The sequence below is a fragment of the Scyliorhinus torazame genome, chromosome 14 (genome assembly GCF_047496885.1).
Source record: "Scyliorhinus torazame isolate Kashiwa2021f chromosome 14, sScyTor2.1, whole genome shotgun sequence".
Classification (NCBI taxonomy): domain Eukaryota; kingdom Metazoa; phylum Chordata; class Chondrichthyes; order Carcharhiniformes; family Scyliorhinidae; genus Scyliorhinus; species Scyliorhinus torazame.
This window is the reverse complement of record NC_092720.1, coordinates 52,132,233-52,149,612: the sequence shown is the minus strand read 5'-3', so window position 1 is coordinate 52,149,612 and position 17,380 is coordinate 52,132,233. Positions and strand designations below refer to the sequence as shown.

The 17,380-nt window shown below is 44.5% G+C and overlaps 1 protein-coding gene across 3 annotated transcripts in view; it reads left to right on the top strand.

The window, feature by feature from the left end:
* The window catches only part of rnpepl1 (arginyl aminopeptidase like 1), a 107,521-nt gene extending 103,562 nt beyond the window's left edge, over window positions 1-3,959 (top strand). For all 3 annotated transcript variants that reach the window (XM_072474192.1, XM_072474191.1, XM_072474193.1), the window contains 2 exons: window positions 487-629; window positions 1,490-3,959. In XM_072474192.1, coding sequence (XP_072330293.1) covers window positions 487-629; window positions 1,490-1,726 — 380 coding nt within the window. In that variant the 3' untranslated portion in view covers window positions 1,727-3,959. The remainder of the gene's footprint in view (window positions 1-486; window positions 630-1,489) is intronic.
* Window positions 3,960-17,380: the final 13,421 nt, after the last annotated feature.

The following is a 17,380-nucleotide window of genomic DNA, read 5'->3' as shown; positions in this document are numbered from 1 at the left end:
TTGCAAATGGTACTGAAGATTACGTAGTTATCAGCGAACATCCCCACTTATGACCTTATGATAGAGGTACGGTCATTGTTGAAGCAGCTGAAGAAAGTTGGACCTAGAACATTACCCTTGGGCTGAGATGTTTGGCCTCCAAAACCGCAACCATCTTCCTTTGTACTAATTCTGACTCCAACCAGCGGAGAGTTTCCCCCCTGATTTCCCATGGGCTTTAGTTTTGCTCGGGTTCCATGCTGCCACACTTTGTTAGATGTTGCCGTTATGTCAAGGGCTGCCACTCACTTCACCGAATTTAATTATTTTATCTATGTTTGGACTAAGGCTGTAGTGAATTCCGGAGCCAAGGGGTCTTGATAGAACTGCAACATAAACTCGGTTTAGTTTATCTCTTTTGCAGACTTGCTTGTTTGATTAATATTTAGCTTAGTTAAATAATTTGAAAAATATTGCATTTATAATTTCTATTTTTTGCCTTGTCAGAAGTCATGATGAAGCTGTCAAAGAGTTACTCTGCACTGCTCGACTCAATGAATGCTGAAATAAGGATTAGATGGTTACAGATTGTAGTCAGAAATAATTATTTGCCAGATTTCTACAAAGTGCGACAATTCCTGGAAAACCATGTAAGATAATTAGAATGCTTGATTGATTAATGAAACTTAATGAAATAAGTATTTAGTAGTTAATCTATTGAAGATACTTATGACCATAGTTTATAAAATATTTTGAAAAGCATTTAGCTCAACAACAATGGTGCTCATCTATTTGCACACTTCATACCAAGTACTTTTCAAGCTCTACTTGCTGACAATGTCCAGCTTTAGAATTGAGTGGGAGATGGATAAGTGAAGCCCAGATGGTTGCAGACATTTCCATCAATGATGGGCTGAGATTGGGTACAGTGTTGTACAAAATGCCTTCAACTGTAGCATTATGTATCTCACCTGCTCTTTGTCCCAATATCAGTGTCTGTGTTTTCAGCCATGTAGAACACATGCTGTAAACATCTTGTCCTAAACAGCTTGGTCTCCCTACCTGCCTGTTCCTTTAAGAACCTCTTTAAAACATCAGGTGTCACCAAGAACCTTTGTGCGTTTTTACAGGATTTAACAAATTAAATACTGGACAGTGAAATAGAAATCATATTGAAGTATTTCTCTATACTAGCTATAGAATCTCTACAGTGCAGAAGGAGGCCATTCGGCCTGTCGAGTCTGCACCGACCCTCTGCAAGAATAACTTACCTAGACCCAGTCCCCCGCCCTATGCCTGCAACCCCACCTAAATTGCACATCTTTGGACATGCGCAATTTAGCATGGCCAATCCACCAAACTGCACATCTTTGGAATTTAAATTAATCTTGTGAGTTGCTTTTGAATTCAATGGGGAAACCTTTTTCTAATGTGTCCCATTTATGGCCTTTATTTTATATTTAATTTGACAGCCAAGAAACTCTAACTTCTCTTGTTGCATCTCTTCCAGACCTCACGAATGTACACTGGTCCTTTGTATGAGGATCTGTGTGCTGGAACCATGAAGGCCATTGCCATGGAGACCTTTTACTTGACTCAAAACAGACTGCATGTGAACTTGAGGAGAGCAATCCAACAGATTTTTGCACACAGTGCTAACCCTGCTGCTGTTATGACACTGCTTGAAGATAAACCATCAGATGCGTCAAACCCCATCTCACTCAGGGATGTGAATGTCTCCGCATAGCTGAGCAACCCATGCCATTATAGGATGAATCTTTAACTAATTGGCTGGGGTCCCTTACATGAGAACATAACAGCTCTGTAAACTGAAATGTTTCCAGCTGTTATTTTTTAATTTAATCAGAATTCCAGGATTTATGCTGGTTACCTTGACTTCTTCCAGGGGATGAAGAAGCCTAAACCAGCATTCCAAAATGTTTCTTCCAAGATAGCATTTTGTTCAACCATTGGCCACAGTTATACAGTAATAATAATCTTGTCACTCTTGAGTGTTTGACACACATACAGGACGTGTAGATTCTAAGATCATAGTTCGAGGATGATTCATTGATAATAAATATACACTAAATCTTCAGTGAGCAGGACATCTTGAAATAAAAGACAGCATCTCCGCTCTGGCAAGTTAGCTACTACAGTGCAGAACCTATTGCTGCTGAAGAGGTAATCAGCAAATGACCTGATTTTGCATGGTTGATTCTAATGAAATGATTAGTACAGTGTTGGTTGATTATGCTTACTGGTGTATTGCTAAATGCAAAAGGAATTATCGAAGACCGAATTTGTTACTTCCAATGAGTACATCAGCACACATGTGAATTCTGATTTTGCCAAAGCAGGAAGATTAATTGGTAGAGCAGCTTATTTCAAATAAGTTTGATGGTACAAGTTTGCCCAGCTCAATTTTTTTTCCAAATACAAATTTAATTTGTAACTTCGCAGGCTTTCTTTAGAAGTATTATTCGATGCAAGGACTTTTGGTAAATTAGTTGGTGCATAAAGTATGTTGTTTGTTACTGAGAAAGGAGGTTTCAACAGTAACAAGTTGGGACCTAAGTAAATTCATTCTACATTTTTCAGGTCGGCTAGAATACACACGAGGATGCAAACTAAAGAATAGAGATGTGAAGCTAATGACATAAATGCTTCACATTTGGGTTGTTTCAGAGTATTTTCTGTTAAACCCATTGCATTTTGTCCAAAAGTTATTTAAGATGAGTTTTCTTTTGCCTTTACATTGTACTATGATTAGAAATGTGTGTTTATTCTGTTGTTATTCTCTGATATCCTACTTTACATTTTTCCAGAATATAATTTTTACAAAGAATTATTGGAAAGAATGTTTTTGAGAAAGTAAATGAACTCTTGATTTCTTTGAGTTCATTCTCTTGCACTCCTTTGAAACAATGGAATTAGGCACATGATTATTTTATCCAAATTGGTCAACTGTTCTGTCATATATCTTATTGTGTTTTTTTTTAAAGAACAAACATTATCTCTAATGTTTCAATTTGTCATTTTAGTGTTAATCCATAGGAGAAGCCTTCCTTTTAAATTGCTCTTTGTGCAGTGGAGTCCAAGTTATTGCATTTCTAATCCAAGCACCATTTCCTTTCAATTCCATTATACTTATTTCAATTGTAACAATTTTGGCAAATTTTGGCAGGTTAATAGGTATGTGAGTATTTAGCTATTGCTCTGTGCTGGAGCAGGACATTACGGAGTTGGGTTGAGATGATTAAAGTTCAACATTGGCTGTTGCTTCTACTGTCTGGTAGTTTAGGTGCCTGGTTGTGGTTCAGAGGTGATGGTCGGATCTGCTGCAGTTGGTTATAACCAGAGCAGTATTAATGCTGCGGTTTTGACTATTGCCAACAATTTCTGCTCATTTGAATGCCTGATTATCGTTCCCAGGTTGGGTAGAATGTCTCTGACACTCATCTTGATAGTTTGCATGCTCTGCCATGGCTGTAAATGTCGGAATTAACAAACACACCCATAAACACGATCCAGGTGACAAAGATGACATTGAGAGAATTGTAGCTTTTGAGTCAACACTGGAACCACATTAGCAAAAGTCCATTTATTTCGATAAATCTTTGTACTTTTTCCGACTTCTGGTCTGTGTGCTTCTTAAGCATGTGCAAAAAAAAAAGTAAATTTGTATAGGGGCCAAAAACTGTATAACGGATTTGCACAAAAACGTGTATGCAAGTGTTGAACTGGCTGTACCTTTCTCAGGTAGTGCAGTCAGTGGTGCCTTTCTTATCAGTATTCTACTGATTTATCATCTACAAACTTTTGTTCTTTTTGAACAAGAGCCTCACTATACCATGTTTAGTAAAATGAAAGAAAACACTTTCTCAAAAAATGTATTGTTAAATGTTTACAAAAGAATTCTGTAAGTCGGAACGATTTTATAATGTCCAGATAATACACTTATCTAAGCAACACAAAAATGATTGAGCATTATTCTTTTTAAGAGCCACAATGTTTTGCACAATGTCAAATTATCAATAAGAGTTATATTTTCCAGGACCGAAGATACTCTTTATCCAACATCTTGTGTGTAAGTTGTAGTTTTCAGGTTTATATCTTTCACAGTATTGGTAACCTGATGCAGATTAAAACAAAAACGAAACAACAGTTCTGATCAAGGGTACACACCCAAAACATTCTAACATGTCCTCATCTTCTCAGGTGTCAACTGACCTACTGTATACTTCCAGAATTTTTTTTATTTCAGATTTCCAGCATTCAGTTTTGTTTTCTATTTTTGCTGATAAAACTAACTTTTTTATTAACCAACTAAAACCTTGGAAACATTCTCATGCCTGCAAATTCTTCAAGCTGATTTGAACGATATTTATCTGTTTTGAAAAATGAAAGGCCAGTGGAAACATTTATTTTATCAAAGTATTTTGCAAGTACGGATGATATGAAAAGTATGAATGAAAACAAAAATAAACAAGGTAGCCTTGATTTGGTGGGGGACTGGATAATGCAGCGATTTGTTAAATCTACCTGCCTTGGGGTGGCACATGGCGCAGTGGTTAGCACTGGGATTATGGCGTTAAGGACCCGGGTTCGAATCCCGGCCCTGGGTCTCTGTCCATGTGGAGTTTGCACATTCTCCCCGTGTCTGCGTGGGTTTCACCCCCACAACCCAAAGGTGTGCAGGTTAGGTGGATTGGCCACACTAAATTGCCCCTTAATTGGAAAAAAAACTAATTGGGTACTCTTATATAAAAAAAAAAATTTCAATTACATGCCTTGTAATTACCAAAGCATTACCAAAACTGATTAAAACATTTGTATGTGCATGGGGGAGAAAATAGTGCAGGTTGAAAACTGATTATTTTTTTTAGATTAAGAATGAACAACTTACAGCTGTACGGAACTTGTTTTCTGGGGCAGTTGAAAAAAACCTGTGACGAAAGTTACATACTTTAAAAGTAATTGCTGGAGAAAATGAGAGTACAATGGATTGGGTTTGATTGCATGATCATAGCCTCAAATGTTTCAATTGGACTTTTACCAGAACTTGGCAATGGAGGCCAGAAACATAGATTGCATTAAAGGTGTAAATTCTGTATATTGGGCAATTTAAAATAATGATTTAATTTTTTATTTTTATTTCTCAACTTTGATGATGTGGATATAAATGTACATACAATTGATGGATATGTGTATATTATTGATAGATATGTATTTGTGGACTTGCAGTACTTTGAAATTTTTTCCTTTTATTTTTAATGCTTCAAATGCCTTGCATTTGGTCCATCGTGATCACATAGAAATTTTTAATCCAATATCCTGGTCACATTTATAGACCCTGAATCATGTGATGTATCAGTAATACTCAATGGCCGGTAATTTCCTGGATCCCCAGCGTTGGATTTGGGGGTACCCCAAAGATGCATTGGGGATCCCCTTCGGAGGTTCCCAGGGAAGGCTTTATGTGGCAATTGCCCAGAAGTGCTAACTTCCCCCAGACAACTGCACTGTGCTGTGAACCATAGATCGCTATTTAAATTTAAATCGCTAACTTCAGATGGTTCTGCCAATTTTACACCAACAATTACTCAGTTAGAGAAAATAAAACTATTTCTAACTTCGGTACCCATCCCTCCCTGATGAGTGAGACACCGGTACTCACTCATCATCTATCTGAACAGCATTCCTAATAAAAATCATTCCCCTATTGTATTTCAAGAAAATGTTCAGTGCACAAGAGAAATGTCAAAAGATCTATGTTGTTTGGTTATCATTCTTTTGTAAACTCAATATGATATATTTCAGCATAATTTGAATCATGTGTAAAGAATAGCTAGTTTGTTTCAGAAGAGATGTACAAAATATACTGGAAGACATTAGAGATCCATGTTAGGAGCATTGCTCTTGTCATCAATATGTTTGATGAAGGCAACTAATTAATAATTCTCCAGGTTGATTGTGATGAAAAAAAATCAGGAAAATAGATATGAATTAAATTTAGATATCCCCACAACCCAAACAGGTGCATAATAATAATAATAATCACTTATTGTCACAAGTAGGCTTCAATGAAGTTACTGTGAAAAGCCTCTAGTCGCCACATTCCGGCACCTGTTCGGGGAGGCCGGTACGGGAATTGAACCTGCGCTGCTGGCATTGTTCTGCATTACAAGCCAGTTGTTTAGCCAACTGTGCTAAACCAGCCCCAGCATGGTAGGTGGATTGGCCACGCTAAATTGCCCCTCAATTGAAAAACTAAAAATGTTTTTAAAAATTAAATTTAGATGCATTCGGGGAACAAATCCATGTGTCACGGACATCTTCAATTTGAGTAAATGCAGTGTAATTTAAGACATGTCTTACCATGCAGGGATTTTGGATAAGAGTTTTGGGCTCATAGTAGATTGAAGCTCTTCAATCAGTATTGGAGAGACGATCAGGATTTAAATGCTCATTGTTTGAACTTTAAGATTTACAATTTGTTGATTGCATTCACGTACGTTATTCAGCTTAGAATCATTTATATAATTGCATTATTTCTCACACTGAATATGCAAATCAAATTCTCGGTGCTGAATTTAGAATGATAAAATTATGCAGTGGAACATCGAGGCTGAGGGATACTTTTTAAATCTAATTAATGATGCTGCTATTCCTCCCCCAAAGAAACATTATCTGTAAACCTTTACAGAATTACGGAAATACACAGTGCAGGAGGCACGCTTCGGCCCATCGAGTCTGTACCGACACGTAAAAAATACCTGACCTACTGCCGAATCCCATTTGCCAGCACTTGGCCCATAGCCTTAAATGTTGTGACATGCTAAGTGCTCATCCAGGTAATTTTTAAAGGGTGTGAGGCAACCCATCTCTCCCACCCTCCCAGTTCCAGAACGTCACCACCCTCTGGGTAAAAAGGCTTTCCTCAAATCCCCCCTAAACCTCCTGCCCCTCACCTTGACCCGTCAATTAAGTGGAACAGTCGTTCCCTATCCACCCTGTCCATGCCGCTCATAATCCACCTCGATCTGGTTGCCCCTCAGTCTCCAGCCAACCCAAGCCTATCCATCCTCTCTTCATAACTTAAATGTTCCATCCCAGGCAACATTCTGGTGAATATCCTCTGCACCCCCTCCAGTGCAATCACATCCTTCCTATAATGTGGCATCCAGAATTGCACACAGACCTCCAGCTGTGGCCTCACCAAAGTTCTATACAACTCCAGCATGACCTCCCTGCTTTTGCGATCCATGCCTCGATCGATAAAGAGTCCCATGTGCCCTTTTCACCACCCTATTTGCTTGCCCTGCTGCCGTCAGAGATCTATCGACAAACACTCCAAGGTCCCAGTGTCATGCTGTTCATTGAATACTGTTATAACCTGCCCAGATTATGTTGGCTGGGGACAATTGGTTACCCCACGCTCCTTGGGAATATGAGCTCCCCAAATGAGGGTGAGTGGGGGGGGGGGGCAATCATTAGCTGTGCAGCTGTGGTGAGGCACGGTGGCACAATGGTTAGCACTGCTGCCTCACTGCACCGTGGACCCGGTTCGATCCCGGCCCCGGGTCACTGTCTGTGTGGAATTTGCACATTCTCACTTGGGTCTCACCACCATAAGCCAATAGATGTGCAGGGTAGGTGGATTGGCCACGCTAAATTGCCCCATATTGGGCACTTTAAATTTAAATAAAAAATATTAAAAAGCAGTGCAGCTGTATAAATAGAGCTGGCCAGTGTGGTACCAGCGAGAGAGGAAACCAGTAGTGAACTGCTGGTACTGTGTACTTGTAAATAAAGTTTACTTTCTGTTTGACTCTATAAACTCGTGCTGGATTCTTCATGGCCTTCACAAAACTGGCGACGAGGAATTGAAATTGAATAGCTATCCAAACTGCTGAAGGCATTTTCTTGGACTTTTTGTTGGATACAGGTTGGATTTTTTTATTTCTGTTGCAACATGTCACTTTACGGTTATTTCAATGTATTTGATGCTGCGCTGGAGAGCTGGAACCACTATGCTCAAAGAATGCGTTACTACTTCCGGGCGAATAACATCAACGAAAGCGAATGGCAGGTGATCATTTTTCTAATTGCCTGTGGTGCACAGATGTTTGGGGTGATAAGAAGCCTTATGTACCCAGCCTTACCCGACAGTAAAACATTTGATGAGGTTGTGACTTTGGTGGAACAGCATTTTCACCCAACCCCATCCGTGGTAGTCCAACATTATCGATTTAACACCACAGCAAGGACCCCTGGGGAATCACTTGCTGAGTTCTTATCCAGAATACGCAGGATTGCGACGTACTGCAAATATGGGGACATTTTGTCGGAGATGTTACGAGACCGGTTAGTTTGTGGCATCAACAACGCGACCACCCAAAGGAAACTTAGCCAAGCCAACATTGACTTTTCAAAAGGCCATCTGGATAACGTTGTCCCAAGAGAGCACAGAATGGGGAGTGCAGGAGTGACGGAATGGAGATGCACGCCCCTTCCACCCGAAAGCGCCTCCCATACCCCCGCCGTGCATTGGATTGGGCGCTGTAAGGGCCCACGCCGGTGGCCGCCCGAAGTTCCTTCCCAAAGAGAACTTTCTCCAGAACCCATGGATGAGGAGCTGTGTAGTGTAGGACTTGTTGGCACCAACCCCGGCGTAGATGCTGGTCATGGCCGCATCAAAGGACCAGTCGCTCCGGCAGAACCTGGGGCCAACCCAGGGCCCATACTTTACATTTGGATGAACCCGATGGAGGACGACTGCCTACAACTGCATTGCATGGCAGACCCCTGAGTGGCCTCTTTAAGGTGACGATACGGGTATGGTCACCCGCTTGAGATGGAGTTGGACACCGCTGCAGCGGTCTCCATGGTTAGACAGAAGATGTTTGACCACATCAAGCTGGTTGTACAAGTAATTTGGACATTCTGAATTCTCCCTATGCGTACCCAAACATGCACCGAAATGTGGCGACTAGAGGCTTTTCACAGTAACTTCATTGCAGTGTTAATGTAAGCCTACTTGTGACAATATAGAATATTATTATACAGACCCTTGCGTTCACTGATATACAGGTCAGATTGGTCACTTGTACGGGGGAACCAATAGACTGCTGGGACAACGATGGCCCCTGTTGCTTACGAATGGCAGTCGGGGCGCCTCCTGCTCCTCGTGTTGTGAGGCCATGGACCCAGCCTGTCAGGCCTGGACTGGTTGCATCATTTGCTGCTGCAATGGCAGCACATTCTTCAAATGGGTTCTGGTGGATTGACTGAGGTACTACGAAGATATCCAGAAGTATTTCAGCCCAGTTTGAGGAAGGTAAAAGTGGCCATAGCCCGTATTCAGGTTGACCCGGAAGCCACACCACGGTATTTCCAGATGGGCCAGTTCCTTACGCCTTGCTAGAGAAAGTGGAATCGGTGCTCACTCGTCTGGAGTCCCTGGGTTTTTTTTTTTTAATTTTGAGTACCCAATTATTTTTTTTCCAATTAAGGGGCAATTTTAGCGTGGTCAATCCACCTAACCTGAACATCTTTTGGGTTGTGGGGGCGAAACCCACGCAAACACTGCGAGAATGTGCAAATTTCACACACTGACCCAGAGCCGGGATTCAATCCCGGGTCCTCAGCGCCATAGGCAGCAGTGCTAACCACTGCGCCACCGTGCTGCCCTGTCCCTGGGTGTTATCAGGCCTGACCATTTCGCCGACTGGGCAGAGCCGGTCGTAGCAGTAATGAAGCCAAATAACAAAGGTTTGCTCGTGCGGCGACTATAAACTAGCGGTGAACGCAGCAGCCTGGCTGGACAGATATCCTATGTCCGCATAGAGGATCTCTCGGCGAAGCTCACCAGCGGACTCATTCACAAAATTGGATATGAGTCACGCCTATCTGCAGTTGGAGTTGGATCCTGCCTCCCAACAGTAGGTTATTCTAAATACGCATACGGCCTGCATTAGTATACATGGTTGCGTTTTGGAGTGTCTTCTGCTATTTTTAAACCCGTCAAGGAGAACATTTTGTGAGGGTTGCCACGTGTCGCTGTTTATTTGGACAGTTTCGGAGCAAGGGCATTTAGATTATTTGGAGGCTGTGCTAAAATGCTTCTCAGAAGTTGGAGTGCATTTACGTCGCACAAAGTTCATCTTTCAGGCGAAGGAAGTGATCTACCTTGGTTATCGCGTGGACCGCAAAGGTTTGCACGCAATCCAACAGCCCCCCCCCACCCCCACCCTGATGGACGCTTCTGGTCTTTGTTCTTTTCTCATAAATTACTAGGGGAAGTTTCTTCCCAATCTGGTCACCACGCTGGCCCCATTAGACCTGTTGAAGAATAATCATGTCTGTTTTTGGGGTCGGCCGTGGGAAAACGCTTTAGAGCGGATAATGCAACAGTTGTCGTTTTCCGGGATACTATTTTTATTTACATGTATTTTATTACAAACGTTTATCAAAACAGGTTACAGCGAACAAACGCCCCTGGAAACATACTTCCCAACAATCAACCATACAGTCTGTACAGATTTTTCCTCTTTTTCACCCCCCTCCCCCATGATGAACATCCCCTCAAACACAGTCACACACATCTCTCACCTTTCCTCAAACCCCCTTGAAGAGCCCCTTAACTCATACTTTTATCTTCTATAATCACAGGAAGTCCTGCAGGTCACCCAACCAAGCCGCTACCCCCGGTGGCAATGCCGACCGCCGCTCCAGCAAAAATCGCATCCGTGCAATCAGGGCGGCGAAGGCCAAGACATCGGCCTTCCCCCTCCCCATGAGCTCCGGCTTCTCTGAAACCTCAAATAATCGCCACTAATGAGTCCGGGTCCACCACCTTTTAATAATCTTTATTGTCACAAGTAGGCTTACATTAACACTGCAATGAAGTTACTGTGAAAAGCCCCTAGTCGCCATCTTCCGGCACCTGTTCGGTTACACGGAGAATTCAGAATGTTCAAATTACCTAACAGCACGTCTTTCAGGACTTGTGGGAGCAAACCGGAGCACCCGGAGGAAACCCACGCAGACATGGGGAGAACGTGCAGACTACGCACAGACAGTGACCCAAGCCAGGAATCGAACATGTGACCCTGGCTCTGTAAAGCCATAGTGCTAACCACTGGGCTACCGTGCTGCCCATTATCATCCACTATCCTAGCTAAGACGCTTCCGCCCAGAATCGTCCCAATTTTATGCAACCCCAAAACATGTGCGCGAGATTCGCTGGCCCCTGCCCACACCTCTCGCACTCATCTGCTACCCCCTGAAAGAACCCACTCATTCTCACCCGAGTCATATGCACCCTGTGTACCACCTTAAACTGTATCAGGCTCATCCTTGCACAAGAGGGGGTCCCATTTACCCTACACAGTGCCTCACTCCATACTCCCCAATTGATCTCCCCTCCCAACTCCACTTCCCATTTCTCCTTGATCTTCACCACCCGCTCGCCTCCCTGCACCCCCAGCCACTTGTATATATCCCCAATTCTTCCCTCCCCTTCCACAACTGGAAGCAGCAGTCACTCCAGCAGGGTGTATCCCAGCAACCTAGGGAATCCCCTCCAGACCTTTCACGCAAAGTTCCTAACCTGTAGATACCTGAACTCACTCCTCCTCGGCAGCTCTACCCTCTCCCTTAGCTCCTCCAGACTGGCGAACCCTTCCTCCAAATACAGATCCCTCACCTTGACCAGCCCCACCCCTCCACCTTCTGTGTACACTATCCATCCCCTTCGGCTCAAACCCATGATTCTCGCACAGCCGCGTTAGCACCGACATCTTTTCCACCCGAAAATGCCTCCTTTACTGATTCCATATCTTCACCGTGGAGTGCACCACCAGGCCCGTTGTCTGGGTTATTAACCCAGTATGATCTTGTGAAGCCTTTGCGTATTACATGCAATCCCTCCTATGGTACTGAGGCCATCCTGTTCCACAAGATGGGGAATGGCCGATAGCGTTCGCCTCCCACCATTGACTGCAGTGGAAAAGAAGTACGCACAGATTGGTAGTGGTCATTGCGGTGAAACGCTTCCATCAATATGTTTATGGCCGCCACTTCACTATCGTGACCGATCTTTTTAAAAAGGATAAGCCAATCCATCCATTGCTCCCTTGCGAATCCAGCACTGGGCTTTGCTGCTCACTGCCTACAGGTATTCTTTGGAACATAAGGCAGGGCGCAAATTGCGAATGCCGATGCACTGAACTGGTTGCCTTTGTTGACAGGCCTCTTGTCGACCCCCATGACTGGCGAGGTGGTCGCGACCCTGAATATTATGGACTCAGTACCTGTCCCGGCATCGTGGAACAATGAATGGACTCTGACAGACCCGGTCCAATCCAAAATTCGGCACATGGCCTTATATGGTGGGCAGCATAGACCACTCCCAGGTGAGTTGCGGGCATTTTTCTCCAAGCTGTCAGAATCTAGTGTTGAAGATGGTATCCTGTCATGGGGGACACGTGTGGTCGTCTCAGATAAATAGCAGGACCTCCACAATGGTCATCCGTCCATGACAAAAATGCAAATGTGGGTGGGGAGTTATATCTGGTGGCCAGGGCGTTTATTTACTGTAACCTGTTTTGATACATGTTTGTAACAAAAATACATTTTTTTTTTTTTAAATTAAAAAAAAAAAAAAAAAAAAAATCTGGTGGCCAGGTTGTGATGCCGACATTGAGAAGGCTTTGTTTGCCAGGAACATCGGAAGCTTCCGCCAGACACAGCCCTGCATCACTGGGAATGGCCAGGCCAACCAAATTACATGCCGATTTCACCAGCCCTTTTCAAGGATCCATGTTCCTCTTATTGATTGATGCCCATTCGAAGTGGCTCGAGGTACATAGGATGGAGGGAACAATGTCCCGTGCAACCACAGAGAAGATGCGTTTATCTTTTTGCACACATGGCCTCCCCAAGGTGCTGTTCACTGACAATGGCACTCCTTTCACGAGTGAGGAGTTTGTGGGTTTCATGAAGATGAATAGTATATGATATATTCGCACCGCTCCATATCAGCTGGCTTGCAATGGGTTGGTGGACTGCGCACTAGACTGGCTCGTTTTTGTTTGTTATAGGACCACTCTGCATGCAGTGACTGGGATAGCTCCCGTAGAACTCCTAATAGGCAGCAGACTTTGTACCCTCCCCGCTTGGTTTTGCCGGACATTGGCGTGAAAGTACACCCAAATCGGGAATAACAGGGCATTGCTCTTCACTACATCGGCCAGTCTGGCAGCTTGCGCCCAGAGATCCTGTGTATGTTCGCAATTTTGCTCACGGCGCTTAGTGGATCTCCGGCATTATCGAAATGAAATGAAAATCGCTTATTGTCACAAGTAGGCTTCAAATGAAGTTTACTGTGAAAAGCCCCTAGTCGCCACATACCGGCGCCTGTTCGGGGAGGCTGGTATGGGAATTGAACCGTGCTGCTGGCCTGCCTTGGTCTGCTTTCAAAGCCAGCGATTTTGACAAACGGGGCCATGCTCTTATCAGGTGCAAGGCCAGGGTCATGTTCGACGCAAGTATTTAGACCACATTAGATCCAGGAGGCCATCTCTTCCATAGATCCCTCGTCCCCGGAAATCGCTTCTCCAGCTGAAGCAGCTACTGGATACAGATGCAGTGGATGCTTATCCTCGAGATCTCCCTCTGGCAGCGAGCTCATGGCCTGCTCGGGTCGCTACAGAAACCCACAAAAATAGGGACACCGAGATGATCGAGGTTCTCAACTCCGAGATGGACACACAGGACGCCTCTGAGGATAAGCCCTCGGTCCCACAGCCCACGGACTTGCAGCGTTTGTCTCCGTAGCGCCGTTCGCCTTCTCGTTATATGCCACCTAATCCAGCACCTCATGAGCATGACGCTCAGCCTGATGTCAAAAGAGTCCGACACCCTCCTTTGCTAGGCTCTTCGGCGGATTGCTTGGACTTTGGGACGAGGGATGTTATAACCTGCCCAGATCCTATTGACTGGGGACAATTGGTTACCCCATGTGATCTTTTGGGATGGTTAGCCCATGTTCCTTGGTGAATGTGAGTTTCCCCAATTAGGGGGGTTGGGTCAATCATTAGCAGTGCAACTGAATCAATAGAGCTGGCCAGTGTGGTATCGGCGAGAGGCGGAACCAGTAATGAACTGCTGGTGCATATTGTTGTAAATAAAGTTACTTTCTGTTTGACTCTACAATCCCGTGCTGAATTCTTCGTGGCCCTCACAAAAAATACTTTCTTGTCAAATTACTCCTTCCAAATTGTATCACCTCACACTTTTCAGGGTTAAATTCCATCTGCCACTGAACCGCTCAGTTGACCATTCTGTCTAGATGTTACTGTAATCCAAGACACTGTTAACCACCTGGCAATTCTTTGTGTCATCTGCAAACTTACTGATCATAAACCCCCCCTCCCCCCTCCCCGCAATAGTCGTTTATGTTGTTTATAAAAAATGATGAATAATAGAGCACCCAGCACAGATCCCTGTGGACACTAGCTTCCAGGCACTAAAGCAGTCTTCTGTCATCACTCTCGGTCTCTTACAACGAAGCCAATTTTGAACCCACCTTATTAAATTACCCTTTTTTCCCATGTGCATTTGCCTTCTTTATAAGTCTCCCATGTGGGACCTTGTCAAAGGCCTTACTGAAATCCACATCAGTTTTGTGAGGCATGACCTCCCTCTGACAAAGCCATGCTGACTACCCCTGTTCAAACCTTGCCTCTCCAAGTGTAGATAGATTCCCTCCTTCAGAATTTTCTCTATATGAGACGCACTTGTCTGTGGTTCCCTGGCTTATCTCTACAACACTTCTTAAATAGTGGAACCACTTTGTTTCTTCCTGAGAAGAGATTTACATGTGTTACGTCGTAACTGGACGTGAAGGTCCCAAAATGGAACCCCGGCTTGAAAGACCTTTTACTTTTTTTTATAAAATACGGAAGAACAAAGTTACAGCCAATTAGTTTTAACAAGAACAAAAAATGTATTAAACACAAAAAGGGTGGCACAATGGATAGCACTGCTGCCTCACAGCACCAGGGCCCCTGGCTCAATTCTGGCCTCGGGTGACTGTCTGTGTGGAGTTTGTACTTTCTCCCCGTGTCTGCGTGGGCTTCCTCTTGCGGTTTACTCCCACAGTCCAAAGATGTGCAGGTTAGGAGGAATGGCCGTGATCAATTCTCACTTAGTGTCCAAAAGATTAGGTTAGGGCGATTACTTGGTTATGGGGATAGAGTGGGGGCCTGACCCTAGGTAGGGTGCCCTTTCGGAGGGTTGGTACAGACTCGATGGGCTGAATGGCCTCCTCCTGCACTGTAGTAATTCTATGATTGTACAATACTCAGTTATTCCCCCTCAGCTTAATAATTACAAACCGATTGCAAGATTAACACACAAAGTCCCTTTTAAAAAGAAAAACATAAGGGAATTTGCAATTTTTTTATAACAATAACAGTGACATACACATGGCACAATGAACATTTCCACCCGCATCACAATTTTCACACACCCCAACAACGAAACAACAGTCTGGCCTCTCTTCCCCCCCCCCCCCCCCCCCCGGTGTGTTATTTGAGTTGGTTTAACATTGACTGCAACTGGATGCAGTGAGACTAGAAACAGGCTTCCGACACAGGAGATGGTCCAACACTGTTTTATTGAACCTGTTGGTTGCTGTACATAATCTGCTGTGGGCTGACACTCTATTAATCTAAACTGATAACCTCTGTCTGGCTTGACCAGACTAGCTCTCTGTCACATGGAGACGGTGCTCACGGCCTTGTGCACTCTAACTATCTCTGTAGCTGTATCCTGTGAGAAGAGGGAGAGTCTTAATGCCTTGTGTGTTTTATAGTGGTAGTGTCCTGTCTGGTGATTGGTTGTTCTGTGTCGTGTGTGTTCATTGGTTAACTTGTGTGTCAATCACTGCCTGTTTGAATCTCATTATATACATGAGTTGATATTATGACAACCCCCCCCCCCCCCATTTTTGAATTCTGCTTCTGCTGACATTAAAATTTTCCCTGAGTAAGTCGACGAACGGCTGCCACCTCCGGGTGAACCCTAGCATTGACCCTCTTAAGGCGAATTTTATTTTCTCAAGACTAAGAAACCCAGCCATGTCACGAACCCAGGTCTCTACACTTGGGGGCTTAGAGTCCCTCCACATTAATAAGATTTGTCTCCGGGCTACCAGGGAGGCAAAGGCCAAAATGTCAGCCCCTGAACTCCCGGCTCTTCCGTCACTCCAAAGATCGCCACCTCCGGACTCGGCACCACCTGTGTTTTGTGTACCATGGACATCGCCTTAGCGAAACCCTCTAAGCTTCGGGTATGCCCAAAACATGTGGACATGATTTGCTGGACGTCCCGCACACCTCGCACACCTGTCCTCTACCCCAAAAATCTTGCTCATCCGGGCCACCGTCATGTGTGCCCGGTGGACTACCTTGAATTGTATCAGGCTAAGCCTGGCACATGATGAAGATGTGTTATCTTGCTTAGGGCATCCGCCCACAGACCCGCCTCTATCTCTCCCCCCAGATTGTCTTCCCACTTGCCCTTTAACTCCTCCACCAGAGTTTCCTCCGATTCCATAAGTTCTTGGTAGATGTACAATACCTTCCCCTCTTCCACCCATGTACTGGAGACTACTCTGTCCTGTATCCCCCGTGGCGGCAGCAGCGGGAAGGCCGGGACCTGCCTTATCAAAAAACCTTGTACCTGCAGACACCTAAACCCGTTCCCTGCTGGCTATTCAAATTTATCCTCCAAGGCTTTCAAGCTGGGGAAGCTCCCGTCTATAAATAGATCCCCCATCCTCGTAATTTCTGCTCTCTGCCATCTCCGGAACCCACCATCCAGCCTTCAGACTACCCGGTACAAACCGATAGTTATTATAAATCGGGATCCAAACCGATGCTCCCTCCACTCTCTTATATCTCCTCTATTGCCCCCAGATTCTCAGAGCCGCCACCACCACCGGACTTGTGGAGTATCGGGCCGGCGAGAACGGGAGAGGTGCCGTTATCAGTGCTCCCAAACTTGTGTCTTTACATGACGCCGCCTCCATTCACTCCCATGCCGACCCCTCCCCCACTACCCACTTCCTTATCATGGCTATATTTGCCGCCCAGTAGTAATTACAAAAGTTCGGCAGCGCCAACCCACCCTCCCCCCGACTGCGCTCCAGCAACACTTTCTTCACCCGCGAGGCTTTACCCACCCACACAAAATCTGAAATAACCTTATTCACCCGCTTGAAAAAGGCCTTGGGGGTGAAGATGGGGAGGCGCTGAAAGACAAACAGAAATCTGTGGAGGACCGTCATTTTCACGGTCTGTACCCTCCCCGTTAGTGATAGCGGGAG